Raw genomic sequence first — 25894 nt, forward strand, 5'->3', positions numbered from 1 at the left:
CTGAATTCATTTTTTAAGGAAGCCAATGATGGTGGGCAGCTTGCACACAACCTTGTCAATATGTGACGAAGGATTTTGTAGATTCAGTTAACAGTGATAAATATTCAGCATTGGGCAGAGGATATTGGTTGCTATGGAACTAAGTCATGAGAACAAATAGAATTGTAAAAAAAAATCTGTGATTTTATCTCAGAAACTAATATTTCTTTTTTTACAGCTGTATTGCTATTATATTTAAGATATTCAGTTGTAATTACTTGAACTGTGATGCAAATCCTTCTTTTCAGCTGGAAGTGCCTAGTGGAGGAACCATTTTAGCCACTCTGTGAGCTTCCCACTGTCACGAAATCCAGTCTACAAGCAACTTGAATTATTTTATTTTATTTTATTTCATTTCATTTCATATGATGGAGAAGCTGAGGGCACTGGTTACAACATAGATTATAGAATGTCGTCGATTTGTGCTACAGCTCTACCTGCGTCTTTAATCAAACTGTTCTTGAACAAGTATAAAACTGGCATCTCCTGAACAATCTGGAAAATTTAATCCTGGTTCAACATTGACAGTTCCCTTCCTTCCTACTCTATCTGGATGCTATTTGATCTGCTGAGTTCCTTCAGATTATTTTGTTGCTCCAGGTTCCAGCATCTGCTTTCTCTCGTCTCCAAATGGAAAATTGTCCAGAATATGGCCTGTCCACACAAAATAGGACTAAGCTTTAAGTACTTTAAAAATAATTATCATTTAAAAAAAGTTGTTGATAAATTCAGCAGAAATGCCCCAAACAAAAAACAGAAATAAACAAAGTTGTGAAAGTGTTCACAGGTTCAATGCACATTTATAAATCGGATGGTGGAGGGAAAGAAGCTATTCCTGAATCACTAAGTGTGTGTTTTTAGAATTCTTTAATTTTTTTTTTAAACATTCCTACCTTGGTAACAACCAGGCTATCCGCAGCACATCCTTAGGTGGGTTGGTTTTACACAAATGAAGCATTTAATTTTATGTTTCGATGTACATGTGATAAATCTGAATCTGATGAAGTACCTTCCACCTTGAAATCTGTTTATCTTTCAGATTTCCAGCACCTACAGTTTCTCTGGTTTTCATTTATCTAGTGTAAGGTTGGAGGATTGTTTCTATTTATTGAGAGTCCGAGTCCTTATCCTTCCATTTCTAGCCATTGGGCTCCTCTCTCAGCTTGCTGCTTATTCCATCTCCGCATGTTTGAATCTGTATGTCCAGATGTCATTTGTCATGGTCAAAGTCTTTGTATATTGACAGATTTACCTAATTATTCTAGTCCAAGTTTATTGTTGTCCGACTGTACATATATACAACCAAATGAAGCAACATTCCTCTGGACCACAGTGCACCCACAAAACATATATCACAGACAGCACATAAAAGAAAATATTACAATAAATTAATAAGATACAAGTAGTGCACAGTGCAGGTAAGCAGTAAACAGTACAGTAAACAGCTTGCTGCCCTCGGTGGGACAGGGTGTTCATTAATCTCACAGTCTGAGGGAAGAAGCTGTTTACCTAGTCTGGCAGTCCTCATCCTGATGCTCCTGTACCTCCTTCCTGATGTTAGTGGGTCAAAGAGTTATGGGATGGGTGGTAGCGATCCTCAGTAGTGGTGATTTAAGTAAAAAATTATAGTTATGCAAGGTTTTCTCTGGATGTATTTGTGCAGATTAAGCTAACTTTCTACAACTGATATTGGTATAAAAGTAACACTACATAGCTCTTTACTAGGGATTGGTAATGGGAGCAGTAATTGAAATCCACCTCTTGCTGCCTTGAGAACTGTGAATAAGGCCCCTCATTTTGATTTAATGCAGTTCATATTATAATTGTAGATTTATACACCATGGAAATGGGTCCTTCAACCCAATTCATCTAAACTGACAAAGAAACTGATCAAAGCTAGTCTGATATGCCCGTCTTTGGCCCATATCCCTCTTAAATATATGTTAAATTGGCTTGGCGTGGTAGTGTAGCGGCTGTAAGGAGTTTGAACCTTCTCCCTGTGACTGGGTGGGTTTCCTTCAGGTGCTCTGATTTCCTCCCTCATTCCAAAAACATGCAGGTTAGGGTTAGTATGTTGTTGGCATGCTACATTTGCATTGTAAACATGGCAACACTTGTGGGCTGCCCAAGTATAATTGTCAGACTGTGTATGTTGTCCCTATGGAGTTTGTGTCCCAGCTATAACATGATATGTTACAGCGAGCTAAGCCAGTATGATGTGGAGAGCAAAGCTGTTGCCCATGCAGCAGGTGCCCCCTCTCCACACAGCTGATGAATCTACAGGAACAGCAGAGACCAACACAGTTTGGCATCAGCGGCATTACAGGCGTTATCAGTCAATATTGAACTCAACGTAGCCTTAGGAACTCCAGCTCCGGATTTTTTCCTCTGCGTTCACTCCCGAAACCTTCCCTATGTGTGGGTATAACCACTAGGCTGTGGAAGTTCGAGACAAGAGTTTTCCTTCTCCTAGATGAGCTGCCAACCACAGCTGACAAGCCTATCTGCCCAAGGTGAATAGTTTTAAGATGCCAGTACCCCCCCCCCTCCCAGCCCCTCCTTCTGTCAGTAAAAACAGTTCCGCTGTGTTTAGTAGCTAGCCACACATGTAGGCCAGGAGCTGGACTTGGTTGTCAGAAGCTATTTGAGACATTAGCCATTGGGAGCATTTAATAAGTAGAGGGAGCTTATCCTCACTACCATCCCTGGCTATAACAGCCTTAAGGAAATGTTTTGATGTACATGTGATGAATAAAACTAATTTTTATCTTTGATCTTTCATGGTTTTGAATATCCTGTCATCCTTGCCATTGCAACATCTGCTTGAGACAAATCAGGGCACGAGTGACGACTAGACTACAGATACAAGCTGCTCTTATGCTTCATGCTGTTGAAAAATCTTTTCCACTCTTTGTAAATGTTTCTGATGATTAGTGCCATTTAGAAACAATTTTAAAACTTGTCTTTTTATTAGGAAGGATCAATGATCAAGTGATTAGGTCTGAGCCAGAAAAGAGTTGCATCCATCCCTTGATTCTATATATTACTTACTACCATTGTTTGTCAGTCTTTGTGTTTATGTTTAGCTTTTCATTGTCAGTCTTTGTTATGTATAGTTTTTCATAAATTATATTACATTTCATTATTTTCCTGTAAATACCTGCAAGCAAATGCATATTATATGATATATATCAAGATGGTGCATATTAACATATATGTACTTTAATAATCAATTTACTTTGACTTTTGATTTTTAACCATTGATGACAGTGCATAGTCTAATGTGAATGGAGCTGATATTCATGGGTGAGCCATCAGCATTCTAGTTTTCAGTAGTTGGAGATCAATAATAATTGTTAGAATTGAAAAATTTTACAAATACATATATACAACTATACATATACACATGTGTCATATGAAGAGGGCGATCATGGTTTTCCCCAATCTGTCTTTAATCTGAGAAGTTCTAAAACTTTTGCCTGTCCATCTCTCAAGGTAACTCATGAATGTCTGTGCTGTTGACCGTGACTTTTTCTTCCAGAACAAAGAAACAAACCAAACATTTATGCAGCCCCTTCAATTCATAGATGCACAATTGAAAAGGAGATGCAGGAAGGATTCACAAACAAGATGGACAAATGTGGTTAGATGCACTTTCTCATGGAGCACAAATACTAATATTATCAGATTAGGATAAATGACCTGAGTCTACATCAATTTAATTCTGGTGTGCACAGGATAATACAGCTCTTGTAAACCATTTGACTACCTTTTAATTAATCGATTTAGGATGATTTAAGAAATGTTAAAAATGTTGCAGTAAATTAATTTACAAAAGAATTAAGTTCTACTTTCTGTATAACTTAATTAAGAATAATTTTAAAGGAAGTTAACAAATATGGAGCGATAAGCTGGGTGACAAGTTTGGAATGTATGTGAGAGGAAACCAGAGGAGACCCATGAAGTCACAGGGAGAATGAACAACCTCCTTAATCCTGCTTAATGATAGCAGCGTGAATCACTGGCACTGAAAAGCGTTATGTTGGTCATTATGCTTCTGTGTGTGAGAAGTAGAAGCAGACCCTCAACATCTCGAAATGTCAACTTCATAGATTTACGATGGAGAGTATATTGACTGGTTGCATCATGACCTGGTATGGAAACACCAATGGCTTTGAATGGAAAAACCTACTCACTATAGTGGATACAGCCTAGTCCATCGTGGGTAAAGCCATGCCCACCATTGAACTCATCTACAAGGAGCACTATCACAGAAAAGCAGCATCCATCATCAAGGATCCTCACCATCTAGACTGTGCTCTCTCCTCACTGCTGCCATCAGGAAGGAAGTATAGGAACCTCAAGACCCCACACCACCAGGTTTAGGAATAGTTATTATCCCACAACCATCAGGCTCTTGAACCAGAGGTGATAACTTCACTCACCCCATCACTGAACTGTTCCCACAGCCTATGGACTCGCTCTCAAGGACTCTTCATCTCATGTTCTCAATATTTGTTTGTTTATTATTATTATTTTGGGTTTTTGTGTATTTACACAGTGTATTGTCTCTTACATGTTGTTTCTCCATCTTGTTGAGTGCGGCTTTTCATTGATTTTATTGTGTTTCTTTTGTATATACTGTGAATTCCTGCAAGAAAATGAATCTCACTGTTGTATTTGGTGACATGTATGCACTTGATAATAAATTTACTTTGAAATTTGATGTGGTATTTGGACCTGAACTGTCAATAATTTCATCCCCATCACATCCCCCACACCCCACTCCACAGATGGTGTTCAGTCTAGTAATTTACTTCAGAAGATTGCTCCAGATTCTAGTTTCTGCAGTCTCATGTGTCCAAGCTCATAGTCAACTTGGATTCTTTCCATGATCTCTGAAATATTTCTGCTTTTGTGTGTTTTTAATTCTGAGTTCCTGCATGTCTTCCTTTGTAACAGACAGGTACCTGAGGTCTTGAAGAGGAAGAGCAGGAATCAGAGGACACTGTTTCTTCCAATGAAACTCAGGAAATGCGCTTTTTTATAACCATATTCAAGTAGAACTGATTACAGTGCATTTCTTTTTGCAGCTTCAGAAGTGCATATTTAAAATATCAGAGCAGCACACACAACTTGAAAGGTGATGGGTGAAACCCAGTGAGGGTGAAGATGGGTGGGTGGAGATGAAGTTTGGAGTTTAATTCTGGCATCCTCTGTAAAAGAGTTTGTACGTTTTTCCCATATGTGTGTGTGTGAGTTTTGTCTGGGTGCTCCGGTTTCCTCCTCCAGTTCAGAGATGTACCAGTTAGTAGGTTAATTGGTCATTTTAAATTGTCCTGTGGTTAGGGTGAGGTTAAATCAGTGGGTTCCTGGCAGTGAGGCTCAGTGCCTATTCCGCGCTGTATCTCTGAAATAAAATAAAAATAACATGAGAAGTTGGAAGGTGATAAGTGGTAAAGGGCTGATGAAGAAGGAATCTGATTGGAGAAGACCATGTTTGTACTCCTTCCCCTCCCCCCACTTCTTATTCTGGCATCTTCCCTCTTCCTTTCCAGTCCTGATGCAGAGTCTCAATCCAAAACACTGTCTGCTTATTCCCCTCCATACATACTGCCTGTCCTTTTGAGCTCTTCGACAATTTGGTGTGTGTTTCTCTGGATTTCTAGCATTTGCAGAGAACCTCTTGTGTTTATTTAACGTATTGTGTACTAAAACCTTTACACAACTTAGTTCACTTATTTGAGGTCTTCTGTTGGATAGGGTTGATGATGGATGTTGCGTCCTAGCTGTTTACATGATACACAAACTGGGTTAGTATGATATGGAGAGCAAACTGTTGCCCATGTAGCATGTTCTTCTTCTCCATGCAGCTGATGAATCCAAAGGAACAGCAAAAACTGTTACAGTGGCATCACAGGAGTTGCCAGTCAGCATTGAACTCAATGTCGGACTGCCTTAGGGACTTCAACTCTGTATATTTCTGCAGGGTTTACTCCCAAAGCCTTTCCTGTGGGCATAGCCACGAGGCAGCGGAGGATTGAGATGAGAGCTGCCAACCATGGCTGATGAGCTCCATTTACCTGATGCGACTGTTTTTAAGGAGCCAGCAACCCACTTTTAATACTTCTGTCAGTAGAAATGGTTTGCCAGGCTTAGTAGTTAAGCCACACATGAAGTCTGGAAGCTGTACTTGGACGTCAGAGACTATTTGAGACTCTTGGCATTTGGAGCTTTTAAAGATAGTGGGAGCTCTATCCCCACTACCTCCCCTGGCTGAGACAGCCTTAAGGAACCAATATAATTGGTTATAATTTTGCGTATAGTTCACTCGAATAACAGTTCCTGGCTAAATGAAGCTTTGCACATTTTTTTCATTTTGTTACTGATGTTTATAACATAATGCCAACAAGTGAAGTTGTTGTTCATACAGTGAACTAAGTAGAAATAACTTAAGTTTTTTTTCTCACACTACAGCTCCTCATTTGCCCTCCTGTTACCCGATTCTTCTATGGCCGTAGGGAGCCCTTCCATAAACTGCTGATTCAGGGAGATTCGTCAGGGAGACTCCTGATATGGTGTATTCCTGAAACAGTTGACTCACATCAGAAAGATTCTGTTCAAGGTAAAGGTGCTTATTAATTCAAACTACTATGATTGTCTAGGAATTAGAATTGAAATTCCAGTCTAGAATCTATTGGAATTACTTCCAACAGTTTGTCATGTTGGAATTGCAACTGGAATTGGTTTATTATTCTCACATGTATCAAGATACAGTGAAAAAGCTGTCTTGCACACTGTTTGGATTATTACACAGTGCATTGAAGAAGAACAAGATAAAACAATAATAATGTAGAATAAGGTATAACAGCTACAGAGAAAGTACAGTGCAGATAAACAATAAGGTAGGAGATCTTTGAGGTGAGGTTAAGAGTTCTACTTAGCACACTAGGGAACTATTTAATGGTCTTATAACAGTGGGCTAAAACAGTTCTCTGAGCCTGATGGTATGTGATTGCAGGCTTTTCTGTCTTTGGTTGGAGACAGGAGAAGAGACAGTGTGCAAGATGAATGGGGTCTTTGATTATGCTAGCTGCTTTATTGAGGCACTGAGAAGTATAGACAGAGTCCATGCAGAGGAGGCTGGTTCCTGTGATGTGCTGACCTGTGTCCACAACTCTCTGCTGTTCCTACAGGCTCAGCGACAAATTCCAAATTATAACTGTCCTGCGTAAAATAATCTTCTTTTGCACCCATATCAGGGAAGGTGATGACTTTATTTACTTTAAGCATAATTGAGCTTTCTTTCTCCTACCCCTCAATTTTCACCCCAATCCATTATCTACTAGCTCACTTACCACTAAATTTCTGATGCAAGGCACTCATTACGTTTTCCATCTCTATAGATGCTGTCTGATCTACTGTGCGTATCCTGTATTCTCCCCTTGATTTCTGGTTTTCAGTGACATTACTGACCTGCATTTCACAGCTTTATCTTGTTCCTGTTTATCTCTCTGTAACTAGCCTTAACATCAATCAGATGACTGTAGGCAACAGATGATCTCAAAAGGTTTCAAAGGTACAATTTAATGTCAGAGAAATGTATACATTATACACCTTGAAATGCTTTTTCTTCACAACCATCCATGAAAACAGAGAAGTGCCCCAAGAATGAACGACAGTTAAATGTTAGAACCCCAAAGTCCCCTCCAGCTCCCCCCTCCCTCGCGTAAACGGCAGCGTACAACAGTCCCCCTCCTCCCCACCGGCAAAAATAAAGCACACCTGCTACCAGTACTCAAGCGTGAGCAAAGCAGTAGCAAAGACACAGACTTGCAGTTACCCCAAAGACTACCTTGTTCACCGATAATTCGACATGCTGTAGGCTCCCTCCCTCCTAATAAGGGAGAAAGAGGTGACTCCATTTTCCAACGAGCAGGTTTACAATGTTAAAAGTCTGTTACATCGCTTTTTTCGAGCTCTGTGCCTGGAGATCACAAGGATCCTGGGTCCCCAGACACACAGCAGATGTTCCAACTCCCCCAACGACACACGGGTCTCCTGTGGCGACACCGACCCTTGATCCGCTTGCCTCCAGTTCCTCAAGATCCTAGGCTTCCAAATCTGAGCCGAAATCTTAGGCCAAGCCTTTGGCATGCCGAATAGCGGCCGATTGTGGAACCCCGAGAGTGGGTCCCATTCCTACAAAGAACCATCGTCAACATGTAACTCCAGGTCAGGGTCTTCAAAAGAACCCTGAAAGGGAGTGGGGAATGTCGACTCAGACCATGAGAGGCCTGCGTCCGGCATTTTCATGCCTTACAAGGCACAGATTGGAAGTCTGTGTGGGCCGCCACTCCTCACACAGACTAGAGCAGTGTGTGGTTAAGTGTCTTGCTCAAGGACACAAACACACTGCCACAGCTGAGGCTTGAACTAGTGACCTTGAAAGGGAAGCATAGAGATATTAAAGATGGAAATAGAACTGTTTTTGAAGATGCAAGCAAAGGAGTTGCCGTTGGAGGCTATAACTACTTAACTCTGCCTCTCACATGATCAGCTCATTTTCACCATGGATGGCAACTCCATATGCACTTCTATCTCCCATCAAGAAGAACTTGAATCTCTCCGCTTCTTTCTCAACAACACCATTTCTCCTTCACCACCACCCTCCTCCAGAATCAGAATCAGGTTTATTATCACCGGCATGTGTCGTGAAATTTGTTAACTTAGCAGCAGTTCAATGCAATACATAATACAGAAGGAAAAAAAAAATACAGTATATGTATATTGAATAGATTAAAATAGTGCAAAAACATAAAAAATAATAAAAAAGTGAGGTGGTGTTCAAGGGTACAATGTTCATTTAGGAATCGGATGGCAGAGGGGAAGAAGCTGTTCCTGAATCGATGAGTGTGTGTCTTCAGGCTTCTGTACCTTCCACCTGATGGTAGCAGTGAGAAAAGGGCATGTCCTGGGTGCTGGAGGTCCTTAATAATGGACACTGCCTTTCTGAGACACTGCTCCCTGAAGATGACCTGGGTACAGTTCACCTGCAAATCTCTTGGGATCACCTGCTGTATCCCGTGGTCCTAATGCAACCTCCTCTATTTTGATGAAACCTGATGTAATTTGGGGGGACCACTATGTCAAGCACTTTTGCTCCATCCACAACAAGCAAGATTTCCCAGTGACCAACTATTTTAACATATTGGTCCATGGTCTCTTCTGCTTTGAAACTGAGTCCATATGTGGATTGTGGGAACATTTCCATGATGGGGCAAGTGAAGTTGAGTGACATTAGCTCCTTTGGTATCCCTTTTTGTGTATTCCATAAACTCTTTCACTTTGTTTTCCTTGCCAACTGTGATTTAATAAATTTTTCTTTCAGAAAGCGAATCTCTGGGTTGTACTTCGTGACATAATCTATACTTTGATAATAAATTTACGTTGAATTTTGATTTATTGTAACATGTACCGTGATATAGTGATAAGCTTGTCTTGCATACTGTTTTCTCACTGCCCACTTCTATAAATTTTAGTCTCTATCAAAACATTTAATCCATTATTCTTATCATCTTCATCCTAGCCTGTTGGTATTTGTAGGTCTTTGTGGTGACCTGAAACCTTCCATGGCATTGCCTGTCCAAACCTCAATAATTATGACCGTCTTTAATTTATTACTATGTCCTGTCAAATCCAGTTTCCCTTCACAATCATTCACTAGCAATGTAATTTTTATTTAGTCACGATGTTATTGCTCTTTGGATGGCTGGGACTGGACATGATTTGTTATTGTCAAGATCTAAGAGGCAGTGAAAAGCTTATCCTGCATACAGTTCATAGAATCAATTGATTACACAGTACATTCAGGTAGAACAAGGTAAGATGATAACAAAATACAGAATGAAGTGTAACAGCTGCAGAGAAAGTTCAGTGCAGGTAATTTTTTTCTAACTCGTATTGAATTTCCTGTGTAAGGTGAAAACTTGCAAATGTATGATGGTGGTGGATTCTGTTAAGGTGAAATTAAGCACCAAATATACCAAAATCACCTTTTTGGCCAGGCAGTAACTGTGGAAGGTATAATTTATAGTTTTGTGTTTCAGGTCAATGACCTCATTGGGTCAGTACATGAGGTAGGCACAGCTTAAATGGCATCTATAAAGCTGCTGATGACACTAGTTCAAGTTCAAGTGTAATTATCATTCAGCTATACATAAATATAGCCAAATGAAACCTCATTCTTCTGGGGCCAAGATTCAAAACACATTACCAACAGCACACTGGATGTTTTTCTGAAATCATAACCATGCGTGCAGTCACAAAGAAAAAAATAACATAGCTAAAGTCCCTGTGTGGCATGATTGTGGGTTGTCCTGGTCCAGCTTATTCTCCTCCCAGTGAAAGCCAGAGGGCAGTACCAATGGGAGGGCCTAGTCCCAACCCGGCATGGATTCCAGCCTGTCCAGCAGAGACCCCTGCACTCTCCCACGTCACCTCGGCTGTCCTCTCCTGGGCAACTGCAGCAGGTCACTGCCTCCGAGGTGACCCCGTGGTCTAGGCCTAGCCCTTATCACATCTGAGGCAGCGCAACTGCCCCACCGTCAGTCTCACCAATGAACCGGACTTGCGGTATTCTACAAACCAATGTTCCAATAAAAATGTCGAAGACAATCACTTACTAGCTCTTACTAGCTCTTCTTTCAGTTCGTCCTGACAAAGGGTCTCGGCCGAAACGTCGCTTGTACCTCTTCCTAGAGATACTGCCTGGCCTGCTGCGTTCACCAACAACTTTTATGTGTGTTGGTTGAAGACAATCACTTGCTCTGTTTGTTGGATCATGCACTGTCTTGTCACAATGGTACAGAATAAGTCCAGACAACAACACAAACAATGGTACGCAGGAGGTCCAACGCCATTGCTATCGAGCAACTTACTGATGAGCTGGTCCCGCAGTACTTGATTTTCTTTGTATCCACCAGTGACTTGTGATTGTAAAAAATGTAGAAATATAGAAAACCTGCAGCATATTACAGGCCCTTCAGCCCACAATGTTGTGCCGACCATGTAACCTACTCTAGAAGCTGCATAGAATTGCCCTACTGCGTAGCCCTCTATTCTTCTAAGCTCCATATATTTATCTAAGCATCTCTTAAAAGACCCTGTTGTATCTGCCTCTACCAACTTTGCTGGCAGTGTATTCCACGCACCCACCACTTACAATTTTTAAAAAGTACACCCTTAATTGGACCTGGGGTGGCTGCTACATCCAAGAATTTAGCAGGTTCAGAGATTTTCACAACTTCAGAATTTTGTTCTCAGTAAATATTTACTTTTTGCATTGCAATACGCAGGTGGTTGAGCAAATTAATGAAACTGAAATCACTTTCTCTCTGATCACTTTATTATACCTTGTGTATAATTTATTGGATTTCAAATTTCTTTCACAGAGTTGAACGTTACCACCTCTTCATGCTTGCAAGAAACATTTGATTATCAGTTTCCAAGGCCTGCAGGAATTATAGACCAACTGAGTACACAGCCTGGCAAGGAGGAGCCTCTGAAAGTGACAGCCAGTGTTTATATTCCCTCTCATGGGCGTCTGGTATGTGGTCGTGAAGATGGCAGTATTGTTATTGTTCCAGCCACTCAAACGGCTATTGTCCAGTTACTGCAAGGAGAACACATGCTGAGAAGAGGTAAAATATCTTCATCTATGGCTTGAACTGAATGCTCTCACATCATCTGTTGCAATATTTTTTTAAACAAAGGTATTAGATTGGTTTATAAGACACAATTTTCCACCTACTTGAATTCTCATTTGCCTGCATGATTTAGAAAGTAAACATTTCAAAATCATATATGGTTGATTTCAACAAATGCCTGTACTTATACTTTGAAGGGAAATTTCAGCATTTACATGTGTAACTGCAGACAGTTTCCTTCAGATTTGTGATTTATAATCAAAATCAGGAATTCCTGATGTTGTGAATAAGCTTTGGAGATCTTTCTCTCCAGAAATGCAATGATCTTGCTCTGTAGGAGATAATGGGGCAGGTAACTAAGAGCTTGGGTTTTAATAAAAGGGTTTTACAAGGATGAAAAATCAGTAGTGGGTTTTGTGAGGGAGTACAAGGTTAGGAGGAAGAATCAATAACAGTTCATGAGAATCCAAATGGAAATTAAATAATAGCAAGAAAGAAAAGGAAACTAAAGCCATACAAGATAATTCTTTTGCTTAACCTGCAATGATGGGTGGCAGGGTGGAGTTGTGTCTCTACCAAAGGAGGTATAAAGGACTCCTTTTCTCTGCTAGCCTGCAAGTCATTCTTGGGACAGGTGTAGCACCTGTTTATCCCCCCGAGCAGGGTCACATGAAGCCATGGGAGCAGGTGGTAGCATAAGCAAAAGGAGCCAGATGATTATTTGTTCTGGTCATTTCAGATTCGGATTTCACTTTAAAATTGGTGTAAGGCCGGAAGGCATACAGTAGGGTCAGAATTCAGCCATTTGGCCCATTGAGTCTGTCTGCCAGTCTATTGTGGTTGAATTATTAGCCCTCTCACCCCATTCTCCCTGCCTTCTCACCATGAAAATGACTATAGCACCTCACCTCTATGATTGGGGCGGCTAGTAGCATTGCAGTTAGTGTAACTCTATTATAGCACCAGCAACGCTGGTTCAATTGTGCCACTGTCTGTAAGGAGTTTGTATGTTTTCCTTGTGATCCTGTAGGTTTCCTCCAGATGCTTCAGTTTCCTCCCGCATTCCAAAGCCGAACAGGTTATGGTAAATGTTTGTAACTTCCCCATTTTTCTCAAATCATTGGAAAAATCTTGAGGGAAAAATAAATGTGCCTGTCTGTTTCTCTTGTACGAGAATTAACTGGAGGCTTGCCTAGTTTAGCCATCCCACGAGGGAGAACAGGCTTTGAGTGACAACTAGGGCTCAAATGGTGCATCTGATTCTCTGAGGATCCTCTGGCAGCCTAATGGACAAGGGCTTGCCCCCAGGTTCCAGCCAATATTTCAGTCCCAGCAGAAGTTACTACAACTGGTTTTCTAGCCATTAACTTAGTTGTACAGATATGAGATCCGCAGAGGCTGCAAATCTTGAGTAACACACACAAAATGCTGCAGGAACTTAGCAAGCTGGGCAGAATCTACTGAGGGAAATAAACAATCAATGTATTTAGCTGGTGAACACATCAGGCCAGGCAGCATCTCTAGGAAGAGGTACAGTCGACAAAGAAAGACCCTCTTGGCCCGAAAAGTCGACTGTACCTCTTCCTAGAGATGCTGCCTGGCCTGCTGAGTTCACCAGCAAGTTTTATGTGTGTTGCTTGAAATTCCAGCATCTGTGGATTTCCTCGTGTTAATGTATTTAGCTATCCTCCAAGAGGACCACAACCTTATCGTGATTTGGGGGCTTGCATGCCTCAATGATCCAGAGAGCTATGCTGGCTGGAGTCAAGGCTTTATGCTTTGCCTCTTGGTATAGTCATGCATGCCAAACAGATCAAAAGGTAGAGGCCAGACTAAGAGTGGTCTATTGATCCTTCAGGGTCAGGGGTTCATCTCAGGGCTAACAATCCTGACGGGTCAAATAAAATTGTTATAGAAACAGCAATGAGGAATTCTTTCACGTCTGTGTGCGAAGGCATTCCCGAATCTATACCCGTGACTTGTATGACTGACAGAAAACCAAGTGGAAGCTTCATATTCGATGAAGGAAGCCATGAATTTCTCCTGAGATGGAGGACCTTCATCGCTGCCCTAAACACCAGCAGCATAACCGGCAAAAAAAAAGCTTTGGCTATGTCTCTGTAGATTGCAATGGTGGCTACACTTACGAAGTACTGGGTTAACTATTCAAAAAGTTTGTGAATACTCTTGTGAGCTGGAAGACTAGACTGAGTAAGAAGGGTCGATTGCTTCTACTATGAAACATGAGTGAATCAGGTGAGTTATTTGTTACAGCTTTTTAACCTTGAGGTTGGTTTGCTGCAATGGCATCCTTTTAAAAGAAATCTAGATTCACTATTTTCCCAAAGCTATCTAAGATGAAACAGTATATTTTCAGAAACCATGCAGAATTGAATGGAATTTCTTAGCAGGGTGAGTGGAGAAACAGGGCGAGCATTTTGGTCAATGTGTCAGACAATGGATAATGAGACACAGAGGCTCCTTCTGTTTTGTTTTCTCCATAATTGAAGGGATTGAAGGCAGATAAATCCCCAGGGCCAGATGGTCTGCATCCCACGGTGCTTAAGGAAGTAGCCCAAGAAATAGTGGATGCATTAGTGATAATTTTTCAAAACTCGTTAGATTCTGGACTAGTTCCTGAGGATTGGAGGGTGGCTAATGTAACTCCACTTTTTAAAAAAGGAGGGAGAGAGAAACCGGGGAATTATAGACCGGTTAGCCTAACGTCGGTGGTGGGGAAACTGCTGGAGTCAGTTATCAAGGATGTGATAACAGCACATTTGGAAAGCGGTGAAATGATTGGACAAAGTCAGCATGGATTTGTGAAAGGAAAATCATGTCTGACGAATCTCACAGAATTTTTTGAGGATGTAACTAGTAGTGTGAATAAGGGAGAACCAGTGGATGTGGTATATTTGGATTTTCATAAGGCTTTTGACAAGGTCCCACACAGGAGATTAGTGTGCAAACTTAAAGCACACGGTATTGGGGGTAAGGTATTGGTGTGGGTGGAGAGTTGGTTAGCAGACAGGAAGCAAAGAGTGGGAATAAACGGGACCTTTTCAGAATGGCAGGCGGTGACTAGTGGGGTACCGCAAGGCTCAGTGCTGGGACCCCAGTTGTTTACAATATATATTAATGACTTGGATGAGGGAATTAAATGCAGCATCTCCAAGTTTGCGGATGACACAAAGCTGGGTGGCAGTGTTAGCTGTGAGGAGGATGCTAAGAGGATGCAGGGTGACTTGGATAGGTTGGGTGAGTGGGCAAATTCATGGCAGATGCAATTTAATGTGGATAAATGTGAAGTTATCCACTTTGGTGGCAAAAATAGGAAAACAGATTATTATCTGAATGGTGGCCGATTAGGAAAAGGGGAGGTGCAACGAGACCTGGGTGTCATTATACACCAGTCATTGAAAGTGGGCATGCAGGTACAGCAGATGGTGAAAAAGGTGAATGGTATGCTGGCATTTATAGCGAGAGGATTCGAGTACAGGAGCAGGGAGGTACTACTGCAGTTGTACAAGGCCTTGGTGAGACCACACCTGGAGTATTGTGTGGAGTTTTGGTCCCCTAATCTGAGGAAAGACATCCTTGCCATAGAGGGAGTACAAAGAAGGTTCACCAGATTGATTCCTGGGATGGCAGGACTTTCATATGAAGAAAGACTGGATGAACTGGGCTTGTACTCGTTGGAATTTAGAAGATTGAGGGGGGATCTGATTGAAACGTATAAGATCCTAAAGGGATTGGACAGGCTAGATGCAGGAAGATTGTTCCCGATGTTGGGGAAGTCCAGAACGAGGGGTCACAGTTTGAGGATAGAGGGGAAGCCTTTTAGGACCGAGATTAGGAAAAACTTCTTCACACAGAGAGTGGTGAATCTGTGGAATTCTCTGCCACAGGAAACAGTTGAGGCCAGTTCATTGGCTATATTTAAGAGGGAGTTAGATATGGCCCTTGTGGCTACGGGGGTCAGGGGGTATGGAGGGAAGGCTGGGGTGGTGTTCTGAGTTGTATGATCAGCCATGATCATAATAAATGGCGGTGCAGGCTCGAAGGGCCGAATGGCCTACTCCTGCACCTATTTTCTATGTTTCTATGTTTCTATAACTCAATTTGTTAAGTGGAAATGGCTAAAACAGCACTTTAAGGTGTTGGGAGGAAAATATGGGAGGGAGAATGTCAGAAGTAGGTTTTTTGCACACAGAGTGGTAGATGTGCCTGTCTTAGCATGTGAAATCAGCTCTGGCGGACTGGATGGATGAGATTAACAGTGAGATCCAACCGCCAGGGAGGTGGTTCTGCAACACTTTGTGGAGACCGAAGGGCATGACAAGGTACAGAAGTAGTCAATGTCATCCACTGCAATGAAGAAGACCCCAGTTTGTGACAAATACTTGTAATGCTGGACCCAGACTTCCGAGGTCGAGGGAGTGGAATAGATCCGTTGCAATGACTTTTTCACTTTAAAAACTATCTGGTTCAGGTCTCCTGTCAGTGTTGGATTCGACTGGCAACCAACATTGGTGGATGGGGTGTGCAGAATGCACCTCTGGCAATGATGATGGAGGCAGATGCATTAGAGACATTTGAGAAACTCTTAGGTAGGTGCACAGATGAAAAGCAAAAATTGGAAGGCTATAAATAAATGATGGCATTTACTTCAAGGGGAATAGAGTATTAAAAACAAGGAGATAATGCTGAGGCTTTATAAGACAATAGTCAAGCTGCAGTTGAAGTATTGTCAACAGTTTTTGGCCCCATATTTCAGAAAAGATGTGTTGTCGTTGGAGAGTGTCCAGAGGAGGTTCATGAGGATGATTCCAGAAGTGAAGGACTGGACATATGGGAAGTGTTTGGCAGCTTTGGGCCTGTACTCACTGAATTTTAGAAGAATGCAGGGGGGATCTCATTGAAACTTACTAAATGTTGAAAGGACTAGATAGGGTGGATGTGGAGAGGATGTTTCCTATGGTGGGGGTGTGCAGAACTAGAGGACACAGCCTCAAAATTTAGAGGTGACCCTTTAAATCAGAGGTAAGCAGGGATTTGTTTTTAGCCGGAGAGTAGTGAATCTGTGGAATGCTCTGCCACAGACTGTGATGGAGGCCAAGTCCATGGGTATATTTAAGATGGAAGTTGATCGTTTCCTGATTGGTCAAGGCAGCAAAGGCTATGGCAAGAAGGCAGATGTATGGGGTTGAGTGGGATCCGGGATCAGCCATGATGGAAGAGCAGAGCAGGCTTGATGGACTGAATGGCCTAAAACTGCTCCTATGTCTTATGGTCTTATATGGGTGGGAAGGATTGGATTGATCTTGCAGTAGGTTAAAGGATTGGCACAACGTCATGGACTGGAGAGCCTGTATTGTATTCCACTGTTCTTTATTCTGTGATTGCATTGCTTTCTGTGTCTTTGAATAGAGTGTTATTTAAGTATTTCTATGCATGAATTTGTATTTCCTCAGGTTGGCCACCCCACCGAACACTTCGTGGCCATCGAGGCAAAGTGACCTGCCTGTTGTACCTACACCAGGTCGCAACACGGTATGATCAACGCTACCTGGTGTCAGGTGGGGTAGATTTCTCTGTAATCATCTGGGACATCAACTCGGGGGAAATGAAGCATACCTTTTGTGTCCATGGTGGAGAGATTACCCAGCTGGTAGTTCCACCTGAAAACTGCAGTGTAAGTTCTTTATAAAGGTTTTAGAATTCAGTTTATGTAAACGTAAACTTTAATGTTAAACATTTATTACATTCCATGTACTCGGTATCTTCAATGGACAGACTGATCCAAGTTTTTATTGCCAGATCTTGAAAAAAGCAATGAAAGGAAACTTTGTCCAAGGCTCCATGACTCATATCTTAGTATGCTTTAAATACTGTTGGGTCCACTCATTTAAAAGTTGGAACAGAAAAGCCATTTGCATTATATTGTTTGTAATAGTATTTTTGGCATTCTTGAAATATTCTGGTATCATGGACTATAAAGGTAATTTTTGAACTTGTTACTCAAAAATAATGAAAACTTCAATAATATCATCGATTTGGATGTCCCTGTGGCACTTGTACAGTGGCTTTGGCTCATCAGGCTGAGGTGAGATTGTATTTGGGTGTGGTGAAGTATCTTGTAAGTCTCTCTGTCTCTGTCCTTATTTGTTCAGTCTTCATCTGTAGATTAGTGAGAATGGCTCTAGGGGCAGTGTTCTGAGGGATGTGGGACGTCTGGGAGATGTCCAGTCTCCCAGATAAACACATTTGCACCAGGTGCTCTGAGCCATCCCTCCTAATAGAACATATTAAGGAACTGGAGCTACAGCTCAATGACCTTCGGCTCATACGGGAGAATGAAGAGATGATACACAAGAGCCTCAGGGAGGTAGTCATTCCTAGGTTGCAGGAGACAGGTAACTGGGTGACTGTCAGGAGAAGGAAGGGAAATGCACAGCCAGTGCAGAGTACACCTGTGGCCGTTCCCCTCAATAATAAGTGTACAAGTTTAGATACTGTTGAGGGGGACGACCTACTGAGTGGAGTAACATTGACCGGATCTCTGGCATCGAGTCTGGTGCAGTTGCTCAGGAGAGCAGAGAGGTGAAGAGGACTGCAGTGTCAATAGGAGATTCATTAGTCAGAGGAACAGAGACAAGGTTATGTGGGTGCGATAGAGGCACCCAGATGGTATGTTGCCTCCCTGGTGCCAGGATAAGGATGTCTTAGATCGTGTCCATGGGATTCTCAAGGATGAGGGTGAGCAGCCAGAAGTCTTGGTACATATGGGCACCAGTGATATAGGTTGACAAGGTGAGGAGCTCCTGAAGGCAGATTTTAAAGGGTTAGATAGAAAGCTGAGAAAGAGGGCCTGCAGAATAGTAATCTCTGGATTGCTGCCTGTGCCACGTGCCAGTGAGGGTAAGATTAGGATGATTTGGCAGATGAATGTGTGGCTGAAGAATTGGTGGGGGGGCAGGGATTGAGATTTATGGATTATTGGGATCTCTTGGAAAGGTATGACCTGTACAAAAGGGATGGGTTACACCTGAAGCAGAGGGGGTCCAATATTCTTGGGGGCAGATTGGCTGTATTCACTGGAATTTAGAAGAATGAGGGGTGACCTAATTGAAACCAGTCGAATGGTGAAAGGCCTTCATAGCGTGGATGTGGTAAGAATGTTTCCTGTGGTAGGAGTGTTTAAGACCAGAGAACACAGCCTCAAAATAGAGATGCTTCCTTTTAGAATAAAGATAAGGAGGAATTTCTTTAGCCAGAGAGTGGTGAATCTGTGCAATTCATTGCCACAGACAGCTGTGGAGGCCAATTCTTTATGTATATTTAAAGCAGAGTTTGATAATTCTTGATAGGTCGGAGCATGAAAGGATCAAGGCAGGAGATTGAGGCTGAGAGGAAAATCGGATCAACTATGATGAGATGGTTGACTCGAAGGGCCGAATGGCTTAATTCTGCTTCTATGTCTTACGGTCTTATTTATTTATTTTATTCAGAGGCGAGACACCATGCGGAATAGCACAGCCGGTCTTTCGAGCCACGCTGCCCAGTAACTCCTGACAACTCTGATTTAACTCTAACCTAATCATTGGCCAATTTACAATGACTAATTAACCTTCCCGGTATGTCTTTGAACCCAACATGTCGATAAAGCTATGAAGAAGGCAAGACAGTGGCTATATTTCATTAGGAGTTTGAGGAGATTTGGTTTGTCACTTAAAACACTTGAAAATTTATACAGATGTACCGTAGAGAGAATTCTGACAGGCTGTATCACTATCCAGAATGGCGGGGTGGGGGAGGGTGGTGGTTTGCTACTGCACAGTATCAAAAGAAGCGACAGAAAGTTTAAGAAATGGCAAGAGTAAAAAGACACTAATAGCAGTTATATACAAGCCTCCAAACAGCAGCCGGGATATGGACTACAAGTTACAGCTGGAAATAGAAAAAGCGTGTCAGAAGGAAAATGTCAAGATAATTATGGGGGTTTATAATATGAAAGTGGATTAGGAAAGTCAGGAAGGTACTGGATCTCAGGAGAGGGAGTTTGTAGAATGCCTACGGGATGGCTTTTTGGAGCAGCTTGTCCATAAGCCCACCAGGGGATTGGCTGTTTTGGATTGGGTGTTGTGTAATGAACCTGAGGCGATTAGGGAGCTGGAGATAATGGAACCCCTTGAAAGTAGTGATCATAATATGATTGAGTTCCGTTTCAAATTTGAAAAGGAGAAGCTGGTATCCGGTGTATCAATATTTCAGTGGAACAAAGGATATTACAGTGGTGTGAAAGAGGAACTGGCCCAAGTAGATTGGAAAAGTAAGCAAGATGGAGGGATGGTAGAGCAGAATTGGATGAAATTCCTACAAGAAATAAGGAAAGTGCAGGAAAAATATATTCCAAGAAAAAAGAAAATCATGAATGGAAAAATGTGGCTACCGAGAGAGGTTAAGGCTAAAATAAAAGCAAAAGAGACGGCATACAAGGAAGCGAAATTTAGTGGGAAAACTGAGTACTGGACGACTTTTAAAAACTTACAGAAGGAAACTAAGAAAGTCATAAGGAAAGAAAAGATGAATTATGAAAGGAAGTTGGCAATTAACATTAACAAGGATACTAGGAGTTTTTTTAAATATATGAAGAGTAAAAGAGTGACACGGATAGATATAGGACCGATTGAAAATGATGCTGGAGAAATTACAATGGGTAACAAAGAGATGGCAGAGGAACTAAATGAGTATTTTGCATCGGTCTTCACAGTGGAAGACATTAGCAACATAACTGATAGCCAGAGGTCTCAGGGAATAGAATTAGGTACAGTCAAGATTACTAGAGAGAAAGTGCTTGGGAAGCTAAACGGACTAAGAATAGATAAGTCTCCCGGACCGGATGAGGTGCACCCACGAGTTCTGAAGGAGGTGGCTTTGGAGATTGTGGAGGCATTGGAAATGATCTTCCAGGAATCAGTAGACTCTGGCATGGTTCTGGAGGACTGGAAGGTCGCAAATGTAGTTCTGCTGTTTAAGAAAGGAGGGAGGCAGCAAAAAGAAAATTACAGACCTATTAGTCTGACATTGGTAGTTGGAAAGTTATTGGAGTCGATCCTCAAGGACGAAGTTATGAAATACCTCAAGGTGCATGACAAGATAGGCCCAAGCCAGCATGGTTTCATGAAGGGAAGATCCTGCCTCACCAACCTATTGGAATTTTTGAGGTAATCTCAAGTAAGATTGACAAGGGAGAGGCTGTGGATGTTGTGTATTTGGATTTTCAAAAGGTCTTCGATAAGGTGCTGCATAAGAGGCTGCTTAATAAGATGAGAGCCCATGGAATTATAGGAAAGATATTGGAATGGGTGGAGCATTGGCTGATAGGCAGAAAGCAAAGGGTGGGAATAAAGGGATCCTATTCTGATTGGTTGCCGGTTACTAGTGGTGTTCCGCAGGGGTCGCTGTTGGGGCCGCTTCTTTTTACAATGTATATCGATGATTTAGATTATGGATTAAATGGTTGTGGCTAAGTTTGCGGACGACACCAAGATAGGTGGAGGAGCAGGAAGCGCTGAAGAAACGGAAAGGTTGCAGAGAGACTTAGTCAGTTTAGGAGAGTGGGCAAAGAAATGGCAGATGAGATACAATGTTGAGAAATGTACGGTTGTACATTTCAGAAGAAGAATAATCGGGCAGATTATTATTTAGATGGAGAGAAAATTCAAAAATCGGAAGTGCAAAGGGACTTGGGGGTCCTCGTGCAGGATACCCTAAAGGTTAACCACCAAGTTGGATTGGCGGTAAGGAAAGTGAATGCTATGTTGGCATTCATTTCAAGAGGAATAGTGTACAAGAGTAAGAAGGTGTTGATGAGGCCTTATGGGGCACTGGTGAGACCTCATTTAGAATACTGTGTGCAGTTTTGGGCTCCCTATCTTAGAAGGGATGTTCTGATGTTGGAGAGAGTTCAGAGAAGATTTACAAGAGTGATTCCTGGAATGCAGGGTCTAACATATGAGGAGCGTTTGTTGGCTCTTGGACTGTATTCATTAGAGTATAGAAGAATGAGAGGGGATCTCATAGAAACATTTCGAATGTTGAAAGGGTTGGACAGAGTAGATGTGGAAAGGCTGTTTCTCTTGGTGGGTGAGTCCAGGACAAGAGGCCACAGTCTTAGAATTAGAGGGTACCTATTTAAAACAGTGATGAGGAGAAATTTTTTTAGCCAGAGGGTCGTGGATCTATGGAATTCGTTGCCACATATGTCTGTGGAGGCCCGATCATTGAGGGTGTTTAAGGAGGAGATTGATAGGTATTTAATTACTCAGGGTATCAAGGGATAGGGGGAAAAAGCTGGAAATTGGAACTAGATGGGAGAATAGTTTAGCTCATGGTGGAGTGGCGGAGCAGACTCGATGGGACGAATGGCCTACTTCTGCTCCTTTGTCTTGTGAAAGTTGTAAAATTAGTCAGATCCATCACAGGTATTAGCCTACAGTATTTTCAAGGAGCAGTGCCTGAGAAAGTTGGCATCCTTTATTAAGGAGCCCCATCACCCAGGACATGTCCTCTTCTCATTGTTACCATCAGGAAGGTGGTACAGAAACTAGAAGGCACACAAGAGGCATTTCAGGAACAGTTTCTTCCACTTTGCCTTATGATTCCTAAATGGACATTGAACCCATTAACACTACCTCACTTTTTTAACTATTTCTGTTTTTGCATTATTTTTAATTTAACTATTTAATACAATAGTTTCTTATTTAATAGTCTCTTAATACTAGTTAAGAGACTCTTAGATAGGTACATGGAACTTAGAAAAATAGAGGGCTATGCGGTAAGGTAATTCTAGGTAGTTTCTAGAATAGGTCACATGGTCAGCAGAACCGTGTGGGCCGGAAGTCCTATAATGTGCTATAGATTTCCATGTTGAATGCCCTCTGTTCTAAAACAAACCTGCTTGCATTTACCCTATCAATAGCCAATTCCTGAGCTTTTATTTCCCTCAAGCTAGAGTTTGTAGTCTCTGCTAATAGGTTTATGATATAGATGCACATAAAGGTGGATACTTCTGACATTATGCAAACTTTTACCTTGTATGTAGCCAGATGATGTCGCCAATAGTGCCACTCTGCAGCTCCAGCAGAGTTGAAGCAACTCATAGATGCAACCTTTGCAACAGGAACTGCCCTCTCTCATTGGTCTCATCAACTACAGATGGTGCTGTACCAACAACATAGACAACTTGGATGTTACATCCAAGATCAACCTCGACCAAAGGAGAGCCAAAATTGAGCTTTTCCATCTTGCTTAATCCATGGTTATAGTCGACATGTCAACTACAAAAGTTGCTTTGATAAAACCTAGTTTTTGTTCCTTACGATATTTATTACAAGGGGTTTTGGAGCCAACTTTCCATTTAGATTGGCCAGTGGGTATTTTGTTTCCCTGAATGTTGGCAAATTTTTCAATAAATACTGACAGAAAATCCAGCTATCCATTCTTTCGGTATCCGTTATTGCAGTTATAAGGAAGATTTCCTTTCGATTGTGCACTGCTTTGTATTGAATGACCATGGGATTTAGATACGGGCATGACAAGAGTTCTCAACATTAAGACCAGTGGGTTACTCTATATACTATTGGTTTACAATTATAAAAAGCTTAGAATTTGCCTTTCTCATACCGAAAGTGATGAATTTTGATAAATTTAATTGTTTATAAAACATAGAAGAGTAAAGCACAGAAACAGGCTCTTCAGCCCACGGTGTTGTACCATTCCAATTAAATTAGTAATCCAATGGGCAATCTAACTAATCCCCTCTGCCTGCACAAAGTCCATCCATTTTCCTCAATTCATGTTCCTATCTAAATGTCTCTTAAAAGTCCCTAATGTATCTGTCTCTACCACCACTCCAGGCATTGCATTGCAGACACTTACCACTCTCTGTGTAATAAACTTGCCCCTCACATCTCTTTCGAAATTATCCCCTCTCACCTTAAAAGTATGCCCTCTGGTATTAGACATGCCAACCCTGAAAAGAAGATCCTGTCTATTTTATCTATGCCTCACATAATCTTATAAACCTCTATCAGCTCTCCCCTTAGGCTCTGCCGCACCAGAGAAAATAACTCAAGTTTGTTCAACCTCTTATAGCTCATGCCTTCTAATCAAGGCAGCATCTTGATAAACCTCACCTGCACCCTCACTAAAGCCTCGACATCCTTCCTATAATGGAGCCTAAAATTTATGTTATATGAATGTAAATATCTCCTCTGCTGTAGCAAATGAGAGGTTGATACTGTGCAATTTTTATGTGCAGCAGAGTTAGATTGTTGGCCTCAGATCTATTTTAGTTCCTATTTCTGTGTATTCAGTGTAAACTTACAAAGTCATTTTTACAATGGAAACGTTAAGACAGCTTTTTGCTTTCTATATTGAAAGAAGACTCTAGATCATGTTGACATAGCAATGATAGCAATGATGTGGAAGCTTTAGAGAGACTGCAGAGAAGATTTACTAGAATATTACCTGGATTAGAGAGCATATCTTATGAAGATTTGTTGAGCAAACTCGGGCTTTTCTTGTTGGAAAGAAGAAGATGAGGGGTAACTTAATAGAGTTGTATAACCTGATGGGAGATATGGATAGATTGGACAATCAGACTTCTTCCCCAGGGCAGAAATGGCTAATACAAGCGCACATCACTTTAAGGTGTTTGGGGGAAAGTATAGGGGGTATATCATAGGTAAGTGTTTTTACACAGAGGATGGTAGGAATTCAAAGTAACACACATAAAATGCTGGAGGAGCTCAGCAGGTCAGGCAGCATCGAGAGATGAATGAACAGTCATTGTTTTGGACACAGAAACTTCATTAGGACTGAAAAGGAAGTGGGGTGTTGGGGGAAGAAGCCGGAATAAGAAGGTGCAGGGAGGGGAAGCAGTACAATGTGGATAACAGCATTACATGTGAAATGTTGATGCAGTATTGTGTCAGTGTGCATCAGAAAGGTTGACTGACTGCTGATACGTGGTGCACACAGGATACAAGAAACACAAGTTTACTTTGTGAACTATGTGCAGAAATGGTCCTGAGAGTACCTGAATGTTGTGCAGCAGCAGCATGTCATTATTGTACCATCCATAGTCTGTTTTCCATAGTTCTTTTGGCTGTCCAAAGAGCAGTCTTTAACTATGCCGTTAAGTATAGTTGTAATCAGTCAACAAGATAATTATTATGCAAGTTGACTTTCAGATTAAATGAATGATTTGTAATCATGCCTTTTTCAAAGAACATGAAATATTCTGTGAAAATTCTCCATTATCAAATTTGGCTGCCATATTGAAAACTATACATTTTCTTCCTCATTTTGGTTTGGCTCTAGTCTCGTGTACAGTATTGCATCTGTTCGGTGGCCAGTGATCATTCAGTGGGTCTTCTCAGCCTTCGAGAGAAGAAGTGCATAATGTTGGCATCACGACATCTGTTTCCTATTCAAGTTATTAAGTGGAGGCCATCTGATGATTACCTGGTGGTTGGATGCTCAGATGGATCAGTGTACGTCTGGCAAATGGACACTGGTGAGTTCATCCTTCTCACTTTTGATAGCAATGATAGCAGTTAATGTAACTGATAACAGATCAAATCATTGCCATTATTTGTATTAATCTGTCTGCTTCATCATGGCTATAGAACTTCAATAATATACAATAGAAGAAATGGGGAAGCTGCATTTGGAGTTATGGGAAAGCCAGTTGTTTGCTTGTTATTTATTTCTATCTGTACATCTCTCTTCACCCAACCACTGCCTCTACACTGTTCCTCAGTAAGTAGTAGAGGAAAAGAGGTGAGATGGTGGGTGGAAATATACTCAATACCAGATGAGGGAAAACCCCCTCTTCCAACCAAACATTGGGAAGAAGGAACTATTTTTGTAAATTTATCAAGATTGCTTGCAGCCATGCTGTCATGATTGACTTGGAGAATTATAGAGTTATGTGAGGCCTCCGTCAGTCAGGGTTGCCCATGGATGTTGTATCTTACCTGTCGAGATGCTCATTCCTGGGCAGTATGATATGGAGCCCTTGTAGCAAGCTCTTCCATTCCACGCATCTGATAAACCAAAAAGAAAGAGAGAGACTG

At 41.6% G+C, this 25894-nt stretch overlaps 1 protein-coding gene across 4 annotated transcripts in view; it reads left to right on the top strand.

Annotated features, from left to right (window-relative positions):
* LOC140194900 (WD repeat-containing protein 7) overlaps nucleotides 1–25894 on the top strand; it is a 619189-nt gene that overhangs the window by 91585 nt on the left and 501710 nt on the right. For all 4 annotated transcript variants that reach the window (XM_072252235.1, XM_072252236.1, XM_072252237.1 and 1 more), the window contains 4 exons: nucleotides 6517–6664; nucleotides 11493–11741; nucleotides 17222–17442; nucleotides 25137–25332. In XM_072252235.1, the coding sequence (XP_072108336.1) occupies nucleotides 6517–6664; nucleotides 11493–11741; nucleotides 17222–17442; nucleotides 25137–25332 (814 nt within the window). The remainder of the gene's footprint in view (nucleotides 1–6516; nucleotides 6665–11492; nucleotides 11742–17221; nucleotides 17443–25136; nucleotides 25333–25894) is intronic.

The sequence above is a fragment of the Mobula birostris genome, chromosome 3 (genome assembly GCF_030028105.1).
Source record: "Mobula birostris isolate sMobBir1 chromosome 3, sMobBir1.hap1, whole genome shotgun sequence".
NCBI classification, from domain to species: Eukaryota; Metazoa; Chordata; class Chondrichthyes; order Myliobatiformes; family Myliobatidae; genus Mobula; species Mobula birostris.